The sequence below is a fragment of the Bombus vosnesenskii genome, unplaced genomic scaffold (assembly GCF_011952255.1).
Source record: "Bombus vosnesenskii isolate JDL3184/JDL3185 unplaced genomic scaffold, Bvos_JDL3184-5_v1.1 scf7180000013267, whole genome shotgun sequence".
Taxonomy (NCBI): Eukaryota; Metazoa; Arthropoda; class Insecta; order Hymenoptera; family Apidae; genus Bombus; species Bombus vosnesenskii.
The window spans coordinates 6,933,720-6,950,036 of NW_022882927.1; the positions used below are offsets into that span (position 1 = coordinate 6,933,720).

Sequence of the window (16,317 nt, forward strand, 5' to 3'; positions counted from 1 at the left end):
AGATACGATACAAATCTTCCATTCTTTAGAATTAACATTCTTTAGAAGACAGAGCGCGATCGAGTCGAGATTTTGCAGCGTTGTCGCCATCGAATGTCCTTCGCTCGACCACAGCTGCGAAATTTGAAAGATTATTTGAAAGACTATCGGGTTTCGTTTGGAACGCGGCGCCAGTCCCCGCGCTCACGGCGCGTTTCCGGTCCCGCGACCGAGAGACGAGCGCAGAATCGGTGAAGCTTGTCGCGTAGGACGATAACGTGGCGCGTGAAACGCGAAATCCTCTCATCGGGTGTCTGTCGCGCTTCGAAAGCTCGAGATCTCGCTTAATCTTTCGATCGATATTTCGTGAAACTGGTCGAGCAACGTTCAAGGGTCGTAGAAAAATCGAATCTTCGCAGTTAATTTCTTAAGAAAATGAACAACTCGTTTCGTCGATGTCAGTCGAAGTTTGGAATATTCGAGGAAATGTAGACTCGAAGAATATTTAGAGAACGTTTGATTCGAGACCTCGGAAGAACCGAGATCGCAGTATTTGGAAAAACGTCGACAAGAGTGGCTGAAATATTAAATAGAAATATTGAAATGGCGAAACTTTTGAGCATGAAGCGAAATAATGTTGGTAATAATGCATAATACGTACATACGCAGTACATAGTTCATTGCGTAATTCATTTTCCAATTACTTCCACTCGTACGTCTATGGAAATAAAATATCTTCTAAGATGCTTCCTAATTGCATTCGTATAATCGAAATGTGTATGAGAATTGGAAATCATAATTCTACATGGACGTCTACCTTTGCGTCAGAAGACATTAATCCGCCGTTTTACGATTTTCATTAATGGCTATGTTATCCGTGGGTTACATTGAAAAATGGTAAATTACGTACAACTTGTCTTTGGTAATTACCGGTTTTACGTCCTTTATATTTATTAAGCCTTTCATCGTTAGGAGACAAGATTAACGAAAGATTAAGCGAAATTTCAAGAGTTTATTCGAGAAGCTACAAGAGCGTTGCAAAGGCGAGAGAATCTGGTGATTTCAATGCCTGTACAAGACACGAAATCAGTGAACGGAATATTTCTCGACCGTGTATCTTATTTCTCTTTCAATTTCTACCGTACGTTCGATATACTTAATAAAATTAAATCTACATAATTCTATCGATATCTCATTGACCAAAATTACAATATTTATAGAAAACGTATGTCATGTATATATGCATGAAAAAGAAAGTAGAGAGAAGTAGGGCTCAACTAGAAAAATAAATAAATTCATACGAAATAATATCTTCTAGCAAGATACAACGTTAAGAAAACATTTCGTTCTTTCTTCTTTTTATTTCACTTTGTTTCTAACAAAGCGTACATCGAAATTATTTCTAACGATCCTGTAGCTTCCCATTTAAAAATCCGATTTAACCATCTTTTCAGTTGCTCAACAGCAACGAGTACACTCCGTTACCTCGCATTACTCGAAACAAATAAATACACCGAAACAATCTCAAGTCAGCGCGACGTTTCTCACGATTCTCAACAGAAATCATACGAATCGGTATCGAAGCACCCTGATGAGAGAATCACCTCGACTTCCGGTCACGTTTAAAGCTACAACCCTTCAGGAACAGCAGTCGCACGCGCGTATCGCCGATTCTCCATCCACCTCGAAGGAGATACGATTCGACCACTGCAACACCGACAAGAACGTAGAAAGGGAAAAGAAGGGAGAAAAATAAAAGGAAAACGAACACGAAGCACTCGACGAACAAAGACCACCTTACTCGCTATCAATTTCTTGCGATTCGTCGTTTTTCACGCTCGTCACAATCTCTCACACTGTCCTCCTCCTCCTCCTCTTCGATTCACTGTCCATTTTCACCATCGAACGTTAAATGAAAACGTCTGTAAACACACGAGAATCTGACGCAAGAACGCCTGCATTTAGTTCCCCTAGGGAAACAGCTATTTTCTCCGGTCGACGATTTTCTCGTTTTTCGATCGAACTCCCGAAACTCCATGCACGTGAAACGAAGCTGGTGTTCGGATACGCGCCTCCTGCGCCCTCTGCCTCCCTCTACCCAACGACGAACAGTCAACAAAATGATCGCATTCGTCCGCTCAGAAAGTACAATTATCTTTCCTTTTTACGTCACGAAGCTTCTTCTGGGAGATGATACACGGTAGAACCTCGATCGTCCGCGCAAGTACATCGCTCGTTGTATTCCGCAACGCATTGTGAGGATAGCATCTCGTAATCGGTTACGAACAAACGGGACCAAGAGCGGCGATATGAGACATCCAATCGCAACTGATATAATCGCACCGTGGTGAAGGTGGATGCGTGTTCTGACGAATACGTCGGGACAATCAAATATGGATATATCTATGTTCTTACGAGTATAGCGCGGGCTTTCATACATTTACGTAAAATTTCAAAGCGCGAAGTTCCACTATTTCTTGAACGATACTCTGCGAAATACAAATTTGTACAAGAATCTGCGGTCCACTTACGAGCATACGTTTCACGGATCAGAACGACAATTCGTCAAAACGTACATCCGCTGCAACCTAGTCTCGTCACGATCACCATAACAAAAGTACAGTAAACTGTCCAATCGGTTACCTCGTTCGTTGCACGAACCTCGACACCTGTGCACTTTCAGTCCCTTGCGTTTTCGTAATTCTACGCCAATCGAGGTTCTACCGTAGATGCGTTTTCTTTACCTGTCCGCCAGGCAACGTCCCAGCGTTCCTCAGGATCATTCTTGAAGACGAATCAAGACGCCAGGAACTGTGTCGCGTCCAGAGAACACCAAACATATTCTTCCTCTTCTCTTCTTCATCTTCTTAAACGTGTCCTTCGAGAGGAAAATTTGAGTCACCGTGACTGATTCATGTTGGTCAGACGATTTCTTAACGATGTCCTCGTCAGCGATTGGAGTAGACGTTGCTGGTGAGAACGACCACGTCGGTTCTCCTGTCGGGTTCGTCACGACCTCCGAGGAGGAGGGCGCAGAGGAGGCGTCATATGCTCAACGAGGGCCTCTTTTTCCGATCTTTCGTCGTGTTCTTGCCGAAGATCGTGCCGAGTACCCTTGATACCGAGTGAACGCCCAACTTCCGGCGGATCGGAAGCGCTCGTAGCAGCTGCACCGACCTCGCCTCTCGGAGCAGCGCCTGGAACGCGAGAGCCGCGCCGGCAGGACTCTCCGCCGCGCTGACCTCGTAGAATTGACATCCATGCGCCAGCGATAACTGTTGCCCCTCGTCCACGCATACCTCTCTGCAACATAACGATCGTTTCGAACGTTTTAGGGAATTTTACACATTTATCTTTCTATTATTTTTCGTACGTCTGCTGTTAGATCGTTAGAATTTGATTAAATTAAATTTCGCGAGATATCTATATTACTTAGAGAAAAAATAAGTACTCGTATCTATGTAATTTTTTATATTATTTTTCCATTTCGTCGTAGCTCTCTTTCAATCAGTTAGCTGTTTTTCATGAATATACGCGTCAAGCGTAAAAAGTGGTTACAGTTTGCTGTTTAAATTACGATTTAGCAATTGAAGTAGATTGTAGTAATAGGATTAAAAAATAGAACAGTCGTTTCGTGGCAACGTAATTCTATATTATAACCGTGTTTCACAAGTATACTCGTCGTCGCTTACTCTTTACGACACATTTTAGGCACACGCTTTTCACAGAGGTTTCAACAGCCAGTTACTTACAAACTTGCTTCTCGCTACGTAACCACCAAACTCCTTCCCATTTACAAACTCAACCTCTTAAGAAATTTCATAGATCTTTTAATATCGTATTACAGACACAGTGTATCGTGGAAAAATTTTCCAAGTCTTTCCAAGAATGACACTGTTAATCATCTTTAGCGCGTTACCTAAAAATTTGCTAAATATTTCCACAAATTGCTCGATCGATGATTCATCTTGTTCCGAGATCTTCCTGCTATCTGCGAATTTGGGCCAACAATCAATAATCTTTGGCAAAGTTATTCGTCGAATTTTTTAATTAAACTTCTGCACGCCGGAAGCAAGCGGAAATTTCGAAATTTCACAACGTAAATAGAAGAGGAAGACAGAAGAGAAGTTGGAGATTCGTTCGAAACACGCGGAGCCGGTAAATTTCTGAAGTTTCCGGCCGTCACGGATGAACGGAAGCTGTCAAGGTTCCGCGAAACGGAAATTGAAACGAGAGAACTGGTCACGATTTCTTGGCAAACATCGTGTTCCGGACAAACGGAAGCGGAGGAAGGTGAGTGAACGTAAAGTCCGCGGGATAAAGAACGCGATTCGCTGGAATTTCGCCAGGCTTGGTCGTTGTATTTATAATCGTCCTGAGTTTAATTTCGATTGCTTTGGAATAACGTCGGATCAGAGGACCCGCGTATGCGTAGTTCCAGATATTTCTTCCTTATTGAAACGATACACGCGACGTGTAGCAGTCTTTTTCCTGTTAAACGTTGTCAGTATATTCCATTGGCGAAAGTAAGACGAAAATGTCGCAGAAACATATGTTTCGTTGGAAGCATCGTTGAGGAGTTGTAACAAAAGAAGAGAACAATGTACAAAATTAGCGATGACGAACGCGAGTCAAGACGATGAAAAATACGAATAGATCGAAATGCGTGTACAGCTAGTGATAGCCAGAAAGTATTGTAATCTACATCTTCAACTTCAACGAGTAATAAGTAAATTCAATTTTTTTCGCTGCCAATCTTGTATTGACAGGGAAATGGTGAACATTTTAAAATAGAGTTGTGGTTGGAATTGTACAAGTATTACAATAGCCTCTGACTGCTACTAGATGCAAATATTCTCGACCCATTCATACTTTAAACCGTAGTAACGCAGTTCGTTACTGTTCATTCTGTACGTCGTTTCTTCGTTATAACTCTTTAACAATGCTTCCAACCACATACATATATCCATATGACATTTATTCCTCACGTTGACCTATAGAATATACCGACAATGTTCAGCCAGAAAAAACTGCGATACCTTGTACGTATTTGATCTCCAACGACACATACATAGATCGACGATTCTTGTTGTATCCTTGCGAACAAACTCGGATGTATCTTGTTCTTCTACGTATGTACTCAGCTTCGCGGAAGATTTACCAAATGTTGGGAAATTAGTTTCACTACGACTACGCGTAATCGGTAGAATCAGTAAAACGGAATATCTTATCGAGACAGAAATTGAACCCGGCACACGAAATAAACCGAGATCGTAACGATAAGTCGAATAAACGCATCCTCGTTTGCTGACTCGTCGCTTCCACAAAGTTCGACTCTAAGTTTAACTTAGTAAATTTCTGTTCACGTTTGGTCGTGTTGTACCTTGTACATCCCGTATCCGGATAAGAATAAAACACTGCAGAGTAGTTTTATAGTCACGAGGCTCAGTGTGCGTCCAATATAAAAGAAAGACGTTCTCCAAAAAAAAAAAAAAGGACGCTCGCGAGTGTCTAACAGAGCCCATCACCGTCCATTAACAAAAATTCAACCACACATCGCGCAGCCCCTTACAATCCTCTGGAAGCCTCGCAACGCTGTACATTCCCAATCAAAAGCCACCTTGCTCGCCATCATCATCGTCTACCATTCGGAACGATCCACTTTTTCTCTTGCATCGCGAATCCCCAGCGGGATGAGTTCCTCGAAAGAGAGATAGACAGATAGATAGACAGAGTGAGAAAGAGAAGGGGTTAGGACCTCGATCCTCCGTCGTATTTTAACGTTGCTCGGCCATGGAAGGCCCGCGATATTTATGGAGGCAATTAAATTCGCGGGAACACGTGATACTCTCGGAGCGTCGAACAGGAAGAAAGAGGGAGAAAAGAAATCGAGGGAAAGAGAAAGAGGCGGTGGCGCGTGGGAGGGTCGTGCACACGTCTAATGCATGCACACGCGAGAGAGCAGGCCCCCACGTTCACGGCCGTTAATCTGTCCCCTTTTATTTTATACGAGGCGATCCGTTGCTTTACGAGGAACGGTGTTAGATTCGAGAGCCTGTCTATGTGTCGTTTCCCGCGCTCTCTCGCCGCCAGATCTCAGCTCATTCCCCTGGCTTCTTCCTCTTCTTTTTTCGAGGAAGAGCAACGCGCTGGCAATATCGGATATTTTAGCTGGAAAAGGCGCGATTAGATCGAATAAAGGGACACGCGGCTAACGTACGAGAAAGTGAACGAGTAAGCGGTTCTCGGTTTAGTCCAAACATGGAATTTCTATGGGAAACGATAGATGGCGGTTTATAATATTCGGGGCGTGTGGAAGCCGCGCTGATCGACTTGGTAAATTGGAAAGTACGGAAAAGCGACGATTAGGCTGCGCATTTTTACGCGGCAATTTTAAATTGCAAAAATGTACAAAGTACACGCGATGCGTACGGAAATATAGAAAATGTGGGAAGTACAGTACTCGGTACAATATTCGAGGATGAAATAAATTTCTACTTAGTTTCTCTAATTACGGACGTCGCCTTTTAAATTTGCCTTAGCGCGTACGTACTTGTGTCATCTTCTTGCGATAAATATGGCGACAAATAACTACGAAAGCGAATCTTTTGTTTCTTGAGAATCGAATATCAATCGAGTACTCACGTAACGAAATAAAGAAATTGATTAAGTTTACATGTCCGATAGAGTCTTCCGGAAACATTTCATTTCAATAGACAGCTGTACGATTAATACGTGATCATAAAACTCCAAGTTAATTCACAACAAGAAAATGGCAGGGAATATCAAATATTTTAACTGGAGAACAGATAATCAGAAGTTGTTGTCTTGAGACGCTGAAGGTACGCGCGAACGTTTCTTACAACCATCTTATATACAAGGTGTTAAAAAGACACGTGAAACGGCATTAGAGTTTGATGTTTCCGCGTAAATTTCTTTCTGAATACGAACGGTTCAGCAAGATCGGTGGGCCAGTAGCGTAAACTAAACCCATCGCATCCATCAAACGTTTTACTTGCGAATATTTCGTGAAATCGCGATTGTGAGGCTCGACTCGTTGGACGTAACTATAGGAATGATGACTGGGCCAGGGGAGAGGCTCGACATTTCGCTGGCTGGCGAAACAACGTCGCGACCTTTAGACAGCCGCGATGAACAAGAACCGTGGCGCGACGACCGGATTACACCGAGATCCGAACAAATTGCCGGAGATTCTTCGCGCTGACTCGACGACTGGAAACTTGCATGATCCGACGATTAACCGGCGCTCGAAAGCACGCTAAGGGGATTTTCCCTGGCTCTCGCCTCAACAAGCCAGAGGAGATACAGAGTCTTTATGGAGATAGCCTGGAGTGCAGAATGACTGAGATAGTGGGTGAAGAAAGGGGAGAATTATGATAGTAGTAGGTGGAGGAGTGGGGACAAAGGTTAATTGGTAGTCAGACGCTATCAGTTCCTTAGAGTAGGCGATGGACGTTCGGACGTTAATTTCGAAAGATTTCAATATTGCGAGAATTTGATGCTCGAAACATTTGGAACCCTTGATAAGTGTCGAATCTCTGGTTTTCAAAGTTTCGATAAATCTTGGAAAGGAGAGAGTTGCTTAGCAGCTGGGCAAGTAATATGAGACAAAGACGAATTCGTTGCCAGACATTAGGAACTCTCAGGAACTGGCAGATAACGAGCGGTTGGCTGTTGGTCGATTTCGAAAGGTCCCCGATACTGTGAAAATTTGATTCTTAAAGCTTTACCTTTTTATACGCTAATAGGTGACGAATCTGTAAACTTTTAAAATTTCGATAAGCCCCGGAGGTCTTTTAGAAGTTTTGTAAACCTCGAGAGACTCGATGGGTACCACTGAACGTCTGTCTTATATAAAACGCTATACGTTGTAGATTATAAGATATTCGGTATATAACAAATTGAAGGTAACACAGTTTTAATTTATTTTCATTGCTAGCAAATAATCACCATCGACGTCCGTACTAAATCCAACGTTCCTACTTACGGAATATTCTGAAACATCTTAGAATCTATTCAGTTGTCCCAAAGGTTCCTTTCGTTCTATAAGGAAACAATGGATGAATAACATTTCTTGTTTTATATTCCGATCGAACAAAATGGATCATACGTAATTCGATAAAATAATAGGAAACAGAAAATGTCGTGCATCTATTATTTCCTTGTAAAACGAAAGAATCTTTTGGGACAGCCTGATATATCGACTCGACGCGACACTTCAGAAACCGTGACCACGATTTGAAAACCCTCAAAGGCCGGTATCAAAACATTGTTCACCTACATATCTCGCAGCTCGACTTGTTCCTCCATTTGCGCGAGACACGTGCTTTCTACTTGGCGCCAGCACCGTCGAACGCGCCGCATTTCCAACGCGAACCAAAGCCATTCAAAAAAGAACATCGTGAAAATAATTCAGAAGGTAACAGACGAAAAGAAACGTATCGTTGGTCTGTACGAACCGGATGACGAATGGACGACAAAACAAACGAAAAAGTAATAGCACGTGCATAGCTATTAACGTTACGGTGCCATATTTTAACAGCTAATCTAATTAGTTGCTCTTTAAGCGCAATTTTTCCAGTAACAAACCGAGCATACATAAATCGAAGGCTTATTGTTGGAGAATAGCGTTACGTGGTATCGCGGTTTATTCAACGCAGCGAGATCTGGTACGAGTCCTAGCTTAGAGTATAATAACCATACAGTACGTTTGTCACCGTTAGGCCACATAAACTATACGTTCTCAAAGGCCCTCGTATTTCTCAATGCGTTTACAACCGAGAAAGTTGGACTTAGATTCCGCGACGCACTCTATATTAACCACTTGTAGAGACTCCTGACTTATTTAACCACGTATAAATATATTGTGCATTCTACAGTGTCCACATAACGTATACTTTTCTCCTTTATAATCTCACGTGTATTTCATTTTTCAATTCGGAATAAAATCACGGCCTCTATCTTTCCAATTTGAAATGTATCGCACTACTTTTATTAGTTAGTGTCAGCTTACTACGATAGTAAAACGTTAATCTCGATTTAGAATACGCTACATCGTTTCTCCTCTACACATTTCACGTCTACTATCTACTACTAGTATATTTATTTACTACAATGTTACTCCGTTTATTCATTTGCCGATCTTTCGCGTCAATTTCCATTAACGTACCGGTGTCTTTGCAACACGACAAATATCCTCCGCTATTCAAACGCACGATGCTAATGACTTTTGATGCAAACCTTTCAATTTCTTACTATTACTACACTGCAATTTATCTATTTGTTTATCGTAGCGTTTACCGATTAATCTACCAAATTATTCGCCAATTAATACATCAACTCTCCTCCACATCCTATGCATATCTTTGCAAGACACCGTGTATACCGTGGTATACGTCGGCCAAACCCTGACCAACATCTGCCAAAAATATCCCACGTCGATTTCCATATCCCCCAGCGTCCTCCATCTCCTGATACATGTACAACCAACGTCCAAGCTATCCAGTGGAACGAGGAAGAGACGTGTCGTTCGTTTTTCGATCCGCTCGAAACGCGGCTTTCCAGGTTGGTCGCGGTTTTCAGCCGGCGAACCAGTTTGTCAGCCGAGCGGCGAGCGTGGCTTCGAGGGATTCGCCAGCTGATATTTCGCGATAAGTTTATCGATGGACGATATTCGCGGCCGGACGCCGCCTCGGATGTATCTAAAGCGGCGATAACTCGTTCGCCGGGAGAGTGGTTTCACCAGCCCCGCGGCCAACCCAGTCTTCCTTCTAATCTTTATGAACTCCATTAAGACGGCCGTGCCGGCTACCGGTCGCAACGACGCGGCTGCCTCTCACGGCTTCTACCATCCGACCATCAGAGGACTCTTTCTCGCGATTCCGCCCATCATCTGCTTGAAAAATCGGCCGTTTGTCCTGCCGTAAATTTAATCGGTTGCCGCAGGAATGATGGCCGTCTTTGCGATATATTATGAATCGTATTTAAACGATAATGTTACTAGACGCTAAAAAGTATATTATTGCGCGCTTGTGTCTTCTTCTAGGCATTTTTTTTTCTTCTTGCGTGCGTTTAATCCTCCACCTTGCAATTTCGACTGGCACTCGCGGTGAGGATTCAGGTTAAATATAACAGAGGCAGGCCGTGATGCTTGTACTTGTTTCGCTCGAATCGTAATTTTACTATTGTCAGACTGGTTGACTGAATATATTACGGATGAAAATCGGAGGAAAAACATGACTTTGTTGATTTTTTTCATTTAGTGTGACTCGATGACCAAAGAGGAATACTTTAACGTAGGATAGTTAAAAATGTAAAGAACCTGTTGGGTCTAACAAACGGTACGTGTAATTGTCAAAACAAATAATATTTGAACGTTTTGGAATAGTGTTCTTCTGCTTGCAATTCATGTCCTCGTTTGATAATTCATAATCGTAAAAGATTTCTGATAAATTTGTCCGGAACGTTAGACCAAAATTAATATTGATATTGATATCTATGGGAACGTAGATATACGTAGCTTCTAACATAACATAACAGTTCTATCTACGATGTTGCAATTTACTAGGCTAATTGTAGGCAAATGCGTCTAATTATCACGAAATTGATATTAGTATAATTACGTAAAAGTTGCATTTGTTGGCTATCCGGGCTAAGATTCTACTTTAATTTAAGTAACGCGCTCTAAATGTACTAATTGCAAGTACTAACCGCAGTTTCTTCAAAAATGTTCTGCTATCACCTAATAGTTACATTTTATCGCTTAATTCCCTTTTGCGCTACAAAAATTCAATACAAAGTTAATATTCTTCGTTCTCCTCCCTCGATAATTTCTTCCAATTATTAAATTCCGATAATCGATATTATTCCATATTATATTATTTTCTTAACACATCACAGCCGAGAAAAATTCTTATATTATCTGTATGGAAATTCCTTGCCACGATATCTTTGGTGTTTGGATGGTGATTGGAATCGTTGCCCGATACGCGTCGTGAGAAACAGTTTCAGGAAGTTGGCAGATCCTGCAACCTTCCACCTTTTCCTAGGCTCGACGAGGTACGTCATCAATCAGCAAGAATTATCTTTCGTCACTGTACAACCTTTTGTCCGCGGTTAATCCGCTAGCTAGATTAACGTCGGGATCACGAGGAATGCCGTTTCATATTCGTCTACTGCGTTTTTATCGCATCAAATATCGCTTAGGCTTGGGCAAATTTGTCCCTGAATTATAGTGTAACTCGCGTGGGACTATTTAGCAAATTCCTTCGTTCACGATTTTCTCGATACGTGCCGTTTTTCCTGTCAATTTGCAAACGAAACTTGTTTCCAAAAGTAAAGCATTAATAATAACAAAATTAACACTGACGGTATAATAGTACCAGAAACGTGGAATGTTTAATAAATTTCCTAGCTCGTTAATAATAACTGTTGAGGTTATTCGATGTGTAAACAGAGAAACTCGTGGATAAATTGTAAGGTAGAAAATATATTTAAATAGAAGAGTAATTATAAGTAAGAATACAATTTGAGCTGGTGCAGATCCGCACGCTAGCTGTGTTACCCAATAACTGAAAACTCCGAAGCTAACGTCGTCTGTCTATTGTTTATGGTCTGTCTTCGTCGTAGTCTTTTGTCTACACGCTGTCGATGGCTTCGGTGCTTGAGAAAACTGAAAAGACCAGATGTAGAGTTTTCTTAGAAGTGGTGACCACTTCAACAATAACGAGACTTATGTTTAGATATATCAGAGAATAAATGTGGCATATTTATTCAATTTCTTAGCTTTTTCAGCTTGCCCATTAATATAATTTGTTCCATATTTGATTCGAATCGATATCGCTTTTATAAAAATGAACGACGCTATTACTAATAACAAAGGAAAGAAGAACATCGATCGTAGAAATGTATTTCCTTCGTCCTCAATTTTTCTCATTTGTCACGAAAAATTTTGATCATCTCTTGCACTGATTTCGCTACTTTCAGACACGTATCCTTTTGTCTTACGTATCGATTCAGACAACTGTGATTGAGAAATTAACTTGCGTCGTATCGTCGGAACGATAGCAATAGAAAATGAGATTTAAGTGAGATAGGAAACTCGATAAGATACCGATCGATGTAAGAAGACAAGTGCAGCGATAACGTCTATCATTGTACATCCCATAAATTCTAAAAGATTCTATAAATTCCCTTCTGGATTTGCAACGATTAAATTACGAAATATTTAAAACCCACACCTTTACTTACCAATGGTAAGAATGGTACTTTTTAATACATTTTAACGATTACCAACAACTACGTCTAAAAATATTTCTCGATAAAAGTTCTTCCAAAAAGTGGAGCATCTATGCGAATTAGTTTTCAATTATTAGCAGAAACTACTTTCCAAAGTATCTTTCCATAAGCATCGTTACAAAAATTGATAGTCATATTGCTCTTGCGTGATTTCTTTAGAAGAGTCCTTTTCCCGAAACAATCTTGGCCAGAAATTATTAAGAAGAAAGAAATTTTCGGATCAAGATTAAAAAAAAATAACCTAAATCATAGAGAATTGACGAAGAAACATGGAAAGATCGTAGCGATGATACTGAACGTGACTGTTAGATAATCCATCGGACGCTGGCCGGTATGCAGAGAGGTTTGTAAATGAATACAGGAACGCGAGCGACGAGTAAAAAAGTGGGAAACGTGTCTTCGCTAACGACGATCCGCATTCCTACGGGGATCGCCCAGGAAATTCCTGTTCCAGGGCTGTAGCCTATAAGGGATATCGATATCCGGTTCACCTACGTGTCACTGGCTTTTCTGCCCGAGGATGAAGCGAAAGCATTCGTGTCAAATTCAATTTCACGCGGAACTGCATCTTCGTTGCCTTACGTCCCGATCGAAACGATCTTAAAACGTGCGAATCAGATCGTTTTAATTTCCCTTGGTACGGTAAAAATGTAGATTTATCGTCAGATATGGGGAGCCATGATACAGATAAAAAGGCAGAATTTGTCTGGAGTATGAAAGCTTAATTAATTTGTTTCTGGTGTATTTTAACAATTTAATTATTCCACGTCGTTATTGGTATGTTATCAATTATTATATGGCGGATTTTTATGCGAATTTATACGTTCCATAGACAAAATTAAATTCGCTTTACCTGTCAACAATTATAGCACTCTGCTTTTCTATATTTTACGTATTTCCATATACTGTATGCATTTTGTAGGTTTCTGTAATTTCAAGTTTCGCATAAATGCAAAGAAATATATTGCGATTTTCAAACAAAGAAAGCTTAATATCACAAATAAAAATGGAGATTTCTTGGGAAAATTTTATACCGTGTTTAGTAGTGGAAGAGACATTTCTGCACCAAAGAATAAAAAATTTAATATAGTAAAAAAGAAATGCAATTATTCAGCCATTAGTAATTAACTCGATTGCTAAATAAACTTGCATCAGGTTGCAGCAATTCAGTAAAGTACCGTGCAAGCATCGAAATTCCCGGTAATGTCCCAATCGCTTTAGAAATTTTCATTCAAGATACTCGAAACGAGAATTCTCTTGGCACGGTGATTTTCCACTCAAGAGCAATCAAAGACCGTTCAACGGTCCATCAATCACGAACACGATTATTTTTAAGGGAAGCATCGGTAAACTGGAAATGGAAGGTTATCGCAAGTTACGACGATAAAGACTACCGTTTGCCAGCTTTCTCCCGGCCCGACACAAAACACGCGAAGCTGTGATTCACTCTTGAGTACCTTCAGACACTGACTACTCAAAAGATGCGAAAAATCGCCGAGGATTTGCATATGAAACGAGCTCGAAAGGCTGGGATTGTTCAAAAAGTTTCTAAATAGTCAATTCAGTCGGACGTACAGTTCGAATGACGAATGAAGCCGAGACGAAAAGTAATTGAGTTTCCCTCCTTCGTACGATCTTGCGAGCCACGAAAGCGAAATCATGTATCTTTTCCCGTTAGATTTTTCATCGATTTCCACGTTAGGAGATCTTCTGACGCGATTAACTAATATTTTTGACAAGCTTGTCAAACGTTGTATTCGTCGTTCGTTTCGAGAATTTCTTCCAAGATTTTGAAATATTTCTTAGTAAAAGAAGAAATATTGAGAGATATTGGAAGCTATGTTACGCTTTTAGTATTAGCGACGCACAGTTCCAATTTTTATTTATTATAGCATTTTACGAAATATTTTTATAATTTTTAAATAGATTCCATATCTCTGTACGCTTTCATAGAACGTAGAATATTAGGATATTTTGTGAAATATATATATTTGATATATTTGGTAGAACATTCTCTAAGAATATGAGATATTTTACAGATAAAGAGAAATCTCGGAAACTCATAATTAGATAGGTATTTATGCAAATTCATATTTTTATAAAGGCAGAGAAAAGAATGTAATCTAAGCAGAAGTTTGTTTTTATCTAGCTCAAGTATCATAATAGCTGCTGAACCTTGCACATTTCATATATTTCTGCGTGTTACGCGCATTCTGTGCATTGTTTTCTCTCTTAAATTTCCCATAAAAGCATAAAAATTCGTAAGCTACTCATCAGAAAATCCACTAGACAAATACCAAGATCGTGTAACCATTCTCTGTACATTTATCTCGTTTCTGAAAAAAATTACAATTATTCTCCCACTTTCCCCAATTGTCAATTTGTTACGTGCACAAGCCCTGCCTCCTACTCTAACTCTCTCTTCTTCACACGTTCGAATCGCAATATATAAAACACCTATCGCACTTTTCAGTATATCGCGAATAAAAATAAATTATTATATATAATTGAATGTTTCCTCGTAATAAATAATCACACATACAAAAGCCTAACTAATCTACTTACACCCTTTTCAATAAGCAGATATATACCATATGTCTGCTATGTAGCTCACCTTATCGAATCGAAACTCATTTCCATTAACTATCTCTAGTTATTATTCAGAAGCCAGTGCTCGTTTTGACAAGGTTAATAAGCAGCTGTTCGTAGGCCAATCTTTATCACAAACTTTCAGGGGATATGGGAAAAATTGGCGACTGGTTCGATTTCCTAGCTTTCTCCCGTCCGAATCACGCAACGCTCGATGATGCACTTTAAGTTCGTATTAATACGAGGATTGCGTAAAATGCACAACGTCGCGAGTCGGTTCAAAATGTTAACCACACCTTCGTTTCGCGTTTTGTACGAACAGAGAAAATCGATTCGGACGATTGCTCTCCGCTATCAACGCTTGGAGAAATCCACAGAAGATGAAAGATCTTGCTTCGCGATTTAGAATTAAACGTACGTACACGCGGCACCATCGGAAATCTTTATACGCTCTAGAAGGAAAAGAAAATTTGTGTGAAAATTCATATCTAAGAATATAGTTGAAAAAACGAAACCTTGGTAGAAAAGTGTTTCACCTACAAAGAGTTATAGAAAGCACTACGTTTCGAATATTTGATATATTTTTCGTACGTGCATTGTGCGCGATTCTGCGCTTTCAAATTTCCTATAAACGCGTAAAAATCCGCAGTCTAGTTGTTAAGAAGAAATCTTCTGACTCGACTCATTTATGATATCGCTATCCATCAGCGTCAATTAACTTGTATGAAACTACATAGTACGCTATTAATTACTATCGCAAAGCCAGAAACTTTCAGTCCCACTTATCTGTTACAAGAAATCCTTCCAATATCTCGAAAACGTAAACTTGAATCGCCACTGAGAAGGAGGGCATTTTTAGCCTCGATAACGCGACAACCTCGACAAGTATAAAAGCAACTTTGAAACATTGCGCGAAACACGAATACGAACAAGATTTTGATATATAATAAGAAAAAAACATTTTCATATACTTAATATTATACGTAACGATAACAGTTGATATATTAAATATAACGACAATAATCGATATATTAACAATAATAATTGATATATTAAATATAACAATAGAATCTTCGCTAAAATAATCTACCCAGCGAGTGTACTAAAACACCGATGGAAGCCACTACAAACAACGAGAAATGATAGAGAGTTGTCGAAGCAGCAATGGAAAAGTGGTACGAAGCGGCAGAGACAATAAGCTCCATAATTCTATAAAATGAAAAAAGAGAGGAAAGCTGATAACCTCCATTTAGCATCGTCCGTAGAACGACGTTCGACGGACAGACACGGCCTGAATCGATCTAGAGATGCGTCGACCAGGATAGCCAGTAGACAGAGGCGTATCCAAGTCGGCCAGTGTTGGATGACTCGCGCTCGCTCGCGCGCGTAAACAGATCGCTGTCGGAGCGAAGATCGCGTGAACGGTTTCTA

General features: G+C 40.4%; 1 protein-coding gene across 5 annotated transcripts in view; it reads right to left on the reverse strand.

Moving 5' to 3' along the window:
* Positions 1-562: 562 nt before the first annotated feature.
* LOC117230490 (ras-related and estrogen-regulated growth inhibitor-like) overlaps positions 563-16,317 on the reverse strand; it is an 86,957-nt gene continuing 71,202 nt past the window's right edge. For all 5 annotated transcript variants that reach the window (XM_033488031.1, XM_033488028.1, XM_033488030.1 and 2 more), the window contains one exon: positions 563-3,282. In XM_033488031.1, the coding sequence (XP_033343922.1) occupies positions 3,024-3,282 (259 nt within the window). In that variant the 3' untranslated portion in view covers positions 563-3,023. The remainder of the gene's footprint in view (positions 3,283-16,317) is intronic.